A 9,527-nucleotide genomic window follows, 5' to 3' on the forward strand; every position below is an offset into this window, starting at 1 on the left:
AGGTGGCTAACGCTAGCTAGCTGACGTCTTATCACACACCGATGAAGCAGTGATCAGACTTTCAGCCTCGTCTGTCCTCAAAGTGATTTATTTCATTTTTTTTTTAAAATAAGCACAATGATTGCACCCTTGCATGCCCACAGTTTCAGAAGCAGGGAATGGGTTTACAGTGTTTTCAGCTTTAATCAGAATACCGGCGCTTTGTGGTCGTCTGGAAGCGAGACTGTTGATTATTTGTTAGATGTAAAGGAAAGTTAAGGATTCCCGTGATGAAATCTGATGCAACAGACTCACGGAGATGATTTGAAGCCACAGTGGAGGCTCGAGGAGATATTTTTCCAGTTGCGTTGAAAGACACGGAGAAGAGAGAGGGCTGGGTTTATCTTATCGTTAGAAATCTTCCTGGGATCTTGCAAGAACAGTTTTGCAGACGTAAGTCAGGTTGTGGTGTTTTGTGACTCAAAATAACAGTTTCCGAATCCAAACGATGTTGAGATGAAATATCCGACAGAGAGTCATGAAAATCCCGTGATCGACCACAGAAAACTGCAGAGAAATCTCACGAGATCGAGATCAGTCGACGTTTGACGGAGATGCGGAAAAACTCTGAGAGATGGTTGCATTTAAAAAGCATGACGACAGAGAAGAGCTGGACTAAAGCAAAAAAACACAGGAAAGATGAGAAACTAGATGGAGGAGACGCCACAAACCTCCAAAACTATTTGTTTCTAAACTGAAATATCTCAGATATCAGTACCCAGCCCTACTTTAGATTATCATCATTACTATCATTATTATTATTATTATTGTGAGAGAAGCAGAGCTGTGATTCAAAGATTGATGGACAAAGTGAAACATTACCCGGAAACTCACAGAGAGAGAGAGAGAGAGGGAGCATGCACACTGAGGAAAACCCAAATAAATAACAAACATTTAAAAAAGACAGACAGACACGATGCTCCGTTCCCCTCATTACGCCTGCAGAGAAAGAATCTGATCCTTTGTTGCATAAGATTAAAAAATAGACTTTCTGTTCCTGTGCAAAAGTCACTGTTTTCTGAGCAGTTTATTCTCGCCTCTCCGGAGACGGAGAAAAGAAACGCCGTCGCCCCCGTGTGGCGGAGGAGAGGTTAGTGCAATCTGAAACCAAGCAGGCCGGACGGATTAGGACGCGCTCCCTCCACGTCCTCTACCTTTCACTTCTGTTTGTGTCCACGGCACGAGAGTCTCCAAGGAAAGAAAACTAAACAGGGGGGGTTAACGTGTGAGACTTTTTTTTTTTTCATGACAACTTGATTAGAGATTAGAGAAGAAGCACAGTTCATTCGAGATCTCACAACACAAACACGGTCGTCTTCAAAAACGGTGAACAGAGGAACTTCAGTCATCCAGCCCGTGTGCCGAGCAGCAACGCTTCCAGGACTCTTTGCTTCCGCCTTCGCTTTGCTGCAGTGTGTGTTTGCTACCTGCAGACGTCCTCGTTTCGGGGGGGTGCGACGTCGGGGTCCGAGCAGCAGGGCGGCGCTACTTGCAGACGGCCTCCAGGGCGTCCAGGGTGCGTTTGATGTCGCGGATCTGAGCGGCCAGCGTGTTTATGGGCTGCATGGAGCGATCCAGCTCCTCACAGCGAGCCATCAGCGTGTACATGCCCTGGAAACCAAGGGAGGGAGGAGGGTGATTCACAGCCGACCTCAGATCAACAAGAACAGAAGAATATATACACCTGCTGGCCACTTTATTAGGTACACCACATCGATGACGTAATGTCATAACTGAGAATTCATGCCTTCATATTTGAAGATGTCTGCAAAGCTCACTAAGATAAACGTCTCTTTTTTAGTTTGCATGTACCTTAAAGCTAATGATGATTATATAAGAGCAGCTACACGCTGGTGCAAAAAGCTGCAACTTACATACGACACGATTAGTCGACTAATCACAAAAATAATCAGCCACTTGTTGATTTTTACCGAAACAATCGTTTGTGGCAACTCTACAAAAAAAAATGCACAGACCAGGGACTCTGTGTTTATGAAAAACAAGTTAGCAATAATATAGAACATTTATTATTATTATTTATTATTATTATTTAGCACCGACTGTTCCCCAGAACCGGAGCCGTTACCTTGATGCTCATGTCCACAGACTCCCCCAGGCTGTCGACCGAGTCTCTGTAGGTCTGGATGTAGCCGACGCTCAGAGCCGTCATCTGAACCGGAGGGAAAACAACCAGCGTCAACACCTAAATAAACCACAGAAGAAGAAGAAGAACAAAGAAGAAGAAGAGGAAGCTGGAGCCTCACGTTCTGGATGGTTCCGTTGAGGCTCCTCATCATCATCTCCACGCTCTGAGCCACTTCCTGGGTGTTTTTCTGGAGGTCCACCAGGACGGCCGGGTCGATGGGAGGGATGTCGGCTGGTCGCCGTGACAACCCCCGACTCCGGTAGATGGGACCCGAACAGTCGGCTGGTGAGAGACAGAGGAGGACACGCAACGATTTACATTCATTTCACACTGAAGCTCTAAAGCCTGTTTCACTTTACTGAAGCCGACTCTCTCCAACCATCCAAGTATTATTTATTGAAAATAACATTACATTTATAATTTAAATGTAGAATTAAATCGCACAACAAGGAAGAGAAAAAGAAGGAGGAGAAGAAGAAGAATAGGAAGACGAAGGGGGGGAGGAGGGGGGGAGGAAGGAGGAGGGGGAGGGAGGCTGCAGCCAAACAACAAACCCTGAACGCTGCGTTTTTACTGTTTACGTTTCTTGTGTTTTGTTTGATTCATGATTCTGATAGAATCATTAAGATGAACTCCATCAGAGACCAGAACCAGACTCCTCCTCCTCCTCCTCCTCCTCCTCCTCCTCCCCCCTCTTCTTCTTCTCCTCCTACTCACAGTCGCTACAGTCCAGACTGGGCTTGGAGCTCATCTTGATCTTCTGCTCCAGGTTCTTGGTGATGAAGTGGGTCAAGTCTCCTTCGTGGCTCACGGTTCCTTCCAGCTCCAGGGCCGAGGAGATGGTGGCTCTCCTGCCCTCAGACTGGCCACTCCTGCCCCCTCCCCGGACCCCTGAGGAGGCCACGGGTACATCATACATACTTTAGATACTTTAAATACCACAAATACTTTAAATACTTTAAATATTATAGATACTATAGATACATTGAATACTATAAAAAAACCATAGACACTTTAGATACTATAGATACTTTAGATACTATAGATACTATAGATACATTAAATACTATAAATACTATAGATACCATAGATATATTAGATACATTTAATACGTTAGATACATTTAATAATTTAAAAACATTACATAGATTAGATACATTAAATACTATAAATACCATAGATACTTTAGATACTTTAGACACTTTAGATACATTAAATGCATTTGATACATTTAATAATTTAGATACATTACATAGATACATTAGATACATTGGATACAAAAAGTAAACAAGGAAACTTTTAATCCCAGAGGTGGAATATTCACTTATATATTCATTTATAGAACACGACTAACAGCTCAGAGGAGGAGGTGGAGGAGGAGGAGGAGAAAAAGAAGGAGAAGACGGATAAGAAGAAAAAGGAGGAGAAAAAGAAGAAGGAGGAGAAGAAAAAGAAGAAGGATGAGGATGAGGATGAGGAGGAGGAGGAGGAGAAGAAGGAGGAGGATGAGGATGAGGATGAGGAGGAGGAGAATAAGGAGAATAAGGAGCAGACTCGTACCTCCGCAGGCCTGGCTGATCTCGTCCAGGCTCTTGCTGTCCTGCATCCCGCGGACGTTTCGGACCCAGACCTGGGCCATGATGTGAGGAGGACAGGGGGCGTCGTCCGAGGGAAGGAGAGGAGGTGGAGGGGAGGAGGAGGAGGTGCTGGGACCCGGGGCTGAGGAGGAGTAGTGCTGCGAGCGCTAGGATGGAAAAACAACATTTATTAGAACATAAAGTTATTCTTCTTCTGTTTTAATGCTGGTCATCAAAGCTGCCAAATATTAAAGGAGAAGAAGAAGAAGTAAAGTCGACGTGTGAAGTGAAACAATTCAGACATCGTAAACTCATCTTGAGTTCACTACATAAAAAAGGATTCGCTTTAATTTGTTTAAGTGAAAATATAACTTGTAGTTTTAAATATAATTTTTGTTTTAAATATGCATTCCTTGTGTTTTGAGGTTACATCCGACCTCAGAAAAGTGATGTTTGTCTGAGGAATAATTAAAGTCTTTTTCAGTCATTATTTGTCTGTGGGCTCATGAAAATTTACCCAGTAACAGAAATCACATCGAATCATGACGTGAGTGAATCGTTACGTCCCGACTGAGTTTAAGAGGAAAGAAGAAGACGAAGAAGAACAACAACATCAACAAGAACATGAAGAACAAGAAGGGGACGGAGACGAAGTAGAAGAACACGAAGAAGAAGAAGAAGAACAACAACAACAACATGAAGATGAAGTAGAATAAAGAACAGAACAAAAGCAAGACGAGTGTTGTTGTGTATTTAATGTTGTTGTTGTGTATCTAGTGTTGTTGTGTGTCTCGTGTTGTTGTGTATCTAATGTTGTTGTTGTGTGTCTAGTGTTGTTGTGTATCTAGTGTTGTTGTTGTGTATATAATGTTGTTGTTGTGTGTCTAGTGTTGTTGTGTATATAATGTTGTTGTTGTGTGTCTAGTGTTGTTGTTGTTGTGTGTCTAGTGTTGTTGTGTATCTAGTGTTGTTGTTGTGTGTCTAGTGTTGTTGTTGTTGTGTGTCTAGTGTTGTTGTGTATCTAGTGTTGTTGTTGTGTATCTAATGCTGTTGTTTATCTAATGCTGTTGTAAATATAATGTTGTTGTTGTGTATTTAATGTTGTTGTTGTGTATATAATGTTGTTGTTGTGTATCTAGTGTTGTTGTTGTGTATCTAGTGTTGTTGTTGTGTATATAATGCTGTTGTAAATATAATGTTGTTGTTGTGTATCTAATGTTGTTGTTGTGTGTCCAGTGTTGTTGTGTATCTAGTGTTGTTGTTGTGTATATAATGTTGTTGTTGTGTATATAATGTTGTTGTTGTGTATCTAGTGTTGTTGTTGTGTATCTAATGTTGTTGTTGTGTATCTAGTGTTGTTGTTGTTGTGTATCTAGTGTTGTTGTTGTGTATCTCGTGCTGTTGTTGTGTATCTCGTGCTGTTGTTGTGTATCTCGTGCTGTTGTTGTGTTGTGGCTCCGTTGCTCCTCCCACCCCGTGGCTCCTCCTTCCTCCGCGCTGACTCCTCCACTTCATTTCATTCTTCTCGTCCTCCTCCTCGTCCTGTTTCTCCTTCTCTCCGTCCTGGCGTCCGTCCGAGTCTTTGTCGTGTCCACGCGGCGCTGAGTCCCACAGCAGAACCGCGTCGGGCTGGTCCAGGACCCGGGAGGCCTCGGGGAAGTCTCTGGGTCCCGGTCCTGGTCCTGGTCCCGGTCCCGGTCCTGGTCCCGGGCTGTGTAACGATAAACCGGACGTCCTCTGGTTCAGGTCCTCGTCCTCCGTGTCCGGGCGTCCTCTGGAGTCGTAGACGTGGTTCTCGTCCCCGGCGCCGGGTAACCGGGTCCCCCCACGCTTCACGGAGACGGGAGCGTGGGGCCCGTTCTCCATGGGGACGGGGGGCGCCACCCCGTTAGCCGCCTCCGGCACCTCAGCGCCGACCACAGGGGAGAGACTCATCCCTCCACCTGCTGCACAGACGCCAGGGTCACAGGTCAAAGGTCACGGGTTAAAGGGGGAGGAGCTAAATATGAAAGATTCTACATAACGAGTCCAGAGGCAGAGAAACATTATCAGATCAAATTAAAGAAAACTGGACTCAACAATGATTCATATGAACTAACACATAACAAACGGTGCACGAACATTAACATGTGGCCAGAAACAAGTTCTCCTGATATTTATAACGACCTGATTTCAACACCAGGAAAATCCTACACTGATACTAAAGTATGAGCTTCTACTACTTTATACAACAGAGCTCAGTTTCAGTCAGTTTAATTTGGTTTAAGTTCATTACAGCCTCTTAGAGAAGGAGTCTATTGTCTGTGTCTGGTGGAGATGGAGGTCAGAGTTATACATGAGTGCAGCTAAATAACAGATGCTAACGCTAAGAGCTTCACTGAGAAGTAGCGTTAGCCGTATAATACTGTAGCGTTAAAAGGACGACGAGGAGTGATCACAAATATTCAGTTTATTGTTATTTATTGTTGGAGCTGAAGCAAGTAAGAAGAAGTAACTTAAGGTTTGACTCCATCAATAAAAACATCATAAATTAATATTATCTGACACTAAATGAACCACAGCACCAGGTTTCTGAGCCTGGATTCCAGTTGTTTCTCCTAAAGCAGATAATTACATCCGTCCCTGAGCAGATCTCTGGTTCTGGTTCTGTGGGTGGAACCGTCACTAAACATAAGAAGTCCGGCCGCATGTACAGAGACAATCGTCGTAGCAGCAGACGAGCAGAGACGCCGGCCGACCAGTGTTGATGTCGCGGCGAGCCAACCGTGGCAAAGGTGTCCGACCCCGGCTCTAAGCCTTTAATGCACATTAGCGGCCAATTAGCATCCCGCCAGAAAACAAATAAGTTCCACCGCTGTCACGCAGGCAGAGCAGAGCTCATATACCTGATCTGGTTCTCTAACTCCAACAAATGGCAACAAACGAATAAAAAATAAGTGAAATGATCATAGTAACAGCAGTGATTTAAACAAAATTTACATTTTGAGGTATAAAGGTAAGATAGTCAATAACTGGGCTCCACCTTCTTATAAAAAGAGGCGGTTTTAGCTGAAACTGGGCAGTGAACTAAGAACGCTTTTAAAAGCATAAATATAGAACAGCAACAAGACACACGGTAGTTCTACTGCATCTGTCTGGTCTCTGGTGTTTCAAGATGTTCAAGCCCTTTGAAAAAGAACAAAGAAACGGGACGTGTCGAGGATCGTAGACTCAGTGTTCGGCCGAGGACGAATAACACATCAAGATCATTTCCCTCCTAAATCTGAAGACGTCCAGCAGAGACATGAGCTCAGGACGGTCAGAAACCAGAGGGACACAGGTTCATCCATCTACTGTCTGGAGACGTCTGGACACAAGTGAAGAGCTGCAGCTAAAAATCCCTCCCTCTGACGTGGAAACAAGACTAAAAGACTCAACTATGAACCAGAACATAGGAACTGGGCTCAGAAACATCTGGACTGATGAGTCAACATGTGGAACCTTTGTCTGTTTGGCTCCACATTTATTCTGCAGCAGAACAAAGAGCCCAAACATCCAGACAAGGTCATTAAGAACTATCTTCAGAGGAAAGAAGAACAAGAAGTGATTGAAGTGAGTCTGGATCACATGAAGAGACAGAAGGATCTGAGGAAGATCTGTGGTTCGTTCTCCAAGATGTTTGGAACAACCTACCAACCGAGTTCCTTCAAGAACTGTGTCCACGTAGAAGAACTGATGCTGTCTGGAAGGTGAAGGGGTCACAGCAGATACTGATCTTCTGTTCATTCACTGCGTTTTTTAATTGATGAAAGTAAACTATTAACATTTCCATTGTTGAAAGCATCTTAGTTAAAGAACTTTTTCATACCTGCCTAAATCTAATAAAAATTACCAATAAAAAGTCCATGGGGAGTTTTTTTGACAAAATCTTTTCTAGTTCTTTTTTAATATTTTTCCAAAATATTGGTATTTTCCTCCAGCGTTTGTCACTGGAATAGTTTTTGGAGACAAAGAACTTTCCAGTCGACACGTTTCCCCCGAGAGTCATCGTCTATTATCACACTGTTGCTTGTTGTGCAGCTTATTGTCCGACGTCCAACCTCAGTTTTTTTGTAGAGACATTTGGCTTCTTTTCAAGGAACTAATTTATAACATGACTTTCTATGTTCCTCTATGTTAGTTACATGTATCTGAATCTGTTGAAACATAATATCTGAGCAAAGTCGCCTCCAAATTGTTTATTTAAATACATGTTCGAGAGTTGATTTATTATTATTAGACCAGTTTCCTCTCAGCTTTTGACTAAAAATGTTTCTGATTTACTTATATTATCTGATTGGTCGAGTTAAATTCAGAAGGTTTTCTTAGCGATTAAAATTAAAAAATTGAGATATCAATTTTTAATTCTGATGGCATAAATATTCAAAAAAACATTAACGTTAAAACCAGAAGAACTAAACCGTGGAAACTCTAAGTCAGAACGTCTGGAACAGGAAAGAAAATTGTGATTTTCCTAAAAATCTCCAGATATGAAGAAGTTTTACAACTTCTGTAAAAATAAAAGCTTGTGTGAAACATTAGATTACTCATATTTATTAACACTAACTTTGTAGCTGCAGTGTTGTTTTCATTCCTGCTGCGCTCAGATTCTTTAGTTTCAGTTGATCTTAGATTTGTGTTCATACGTTGTCGTTGTGTTGTGACTGGACGTCGTATCGTCTCATCTGTCCCGTCTTATCTTGTCTTATCTCGTCTCCTCATCCGGTCTGTCTTGTCTTATCTTATTGATGATGTTATTGTGTCCTGTCTTGTGTTGTCTTGTCGTGTTTGTTTGTTTATTGGTTTAAAATATACAAAGACGACATTAATAAACATTCCTGTAAATATGCTAGCTTAGCTTAGCTTAGCTAGGTAGTAGCCTCTGGAGACATGAGGACGACAAGAATTAAAAATCAGTATCACCATCGTGTCTTGTTGTGTCTCATCTTGTCGTACAGTATCATGTCTTGTTATGATGTGTTGTTGATGTTATTGTTTCATTCTTGCTGATCTGTAGATTTGGTTTTTAACTGTTTGTTGTCATATTCACATTAACACATCCTCACTCTGTTCTTCTCTCAGGATTTAGTTCAGCTACTTTTTGCATGTTTTTCAAAGACAATAAAACCTTTTGAGGTGCAGATGTGAAGCTTGATGAGGATCCCGAACCCAAAACCTTCAGCTGAGGGTTTTCTCGTGTCTTTAGCTTATTTATTTATTTTATTTATTTTAACCATTATTCGCCTTTGAGTCCTGTTGTTTTTGTCTGTAGCAGCTGATGTGGAGGACGGCTAACACTCTCACTCATCCCTGCATGCTAAGCTAGCCCAGTGGCTACATTAGCATGCGTTTGAGGAGCTTAAATAAAAGCTAAATATAACATTTAATGTACGCATGTAGAAAAAATAAGGACATAAGGCTCTAATAACATCTCAGTGTTTGAGGAAGTTGCTGTTAGCCGCCTTGTTAGCTTCCCTCTTGTCAAACGATGCTAACGTGGCTAACGTTAGCTGCCAGGCCTCTGGATCAAAACTCGCTTTTTATTCAGTGACACCGTCAAATAAGAACCTGAATTTAATTGTTATATGATTTAATTATTTACCGGCGGCTTCGCACAGTTCTGAGTCAGAGCAAAAACACAAAAGACAAACACTCACCAGAGGAGTCTCAGTTCCTGAAGGATGGAAGCAACAAACCGAGTCCGGTCATTAAATCCTTCCCCGCTCATCCACGAACGAAACGTTCCC

At 42.4% G+C, this 9,527-nt stretch overlaps 1 protein-coding gene across 2 annotated transcripts; it reads right to left on the minus strand.

Annotated features, from left to right (window-relative positions):
* Positions 1 to 72: 72 nt before the first annotated feature.
* On the minus strand, positions 73 to 9,527 carry borcs6 (BLOC-1 related complex subunit 6). Of its 2 annotated transcripts, XM_047608959.1 has the most exons (7): positions 9,438 to 9,527; positions 5,236 to 5,708; positions 3,746 to 3,929; positions 2,903 to 3,076; positions 2,304 to 2,467; positions 2,126 to 2,209; positions 73 to 1,650 (listed from the first exon to the last, which is right to left on the minus strand). In XM_047608959.1, exons 2-7 carry the CDS (start codon positions 5,695 to 5,697, stop codon positions 1,525 to 1,527), a joined length of 1,194 nt encoding a protein of 397 aa, XP_047464915.1. In that variant the 5' UTR covers positions 5,698 to 5,708; positions 9,438 to 9,527; the 3' UTR covers positions 73 to 1,524. The 2 variants fall into 2 exon arrangements, with proteins under 2 accessions (XP_047464915.1, XP_047464924.1); XM_047608968.1 differs by lacking the exon at positions 2,903 to 3,076.

Source organism: Mugil cephalus, chromosome 1 (genome assembly GCF_022458985.1).
Source record: "Mugil cephalus isolate CIBA_MC_2020 chromosome 1, CIBA_Mcephalus_1.1, whole genome shotgun sequence".
In the NCBI taxonomy this organism is placed as follows: domain Eukaryota; kingdom Metazoa; phylum Chordata; class Actinopteri; order Mugiliformes; family Mugilidae; genus Mugil; species Mugil cephalus.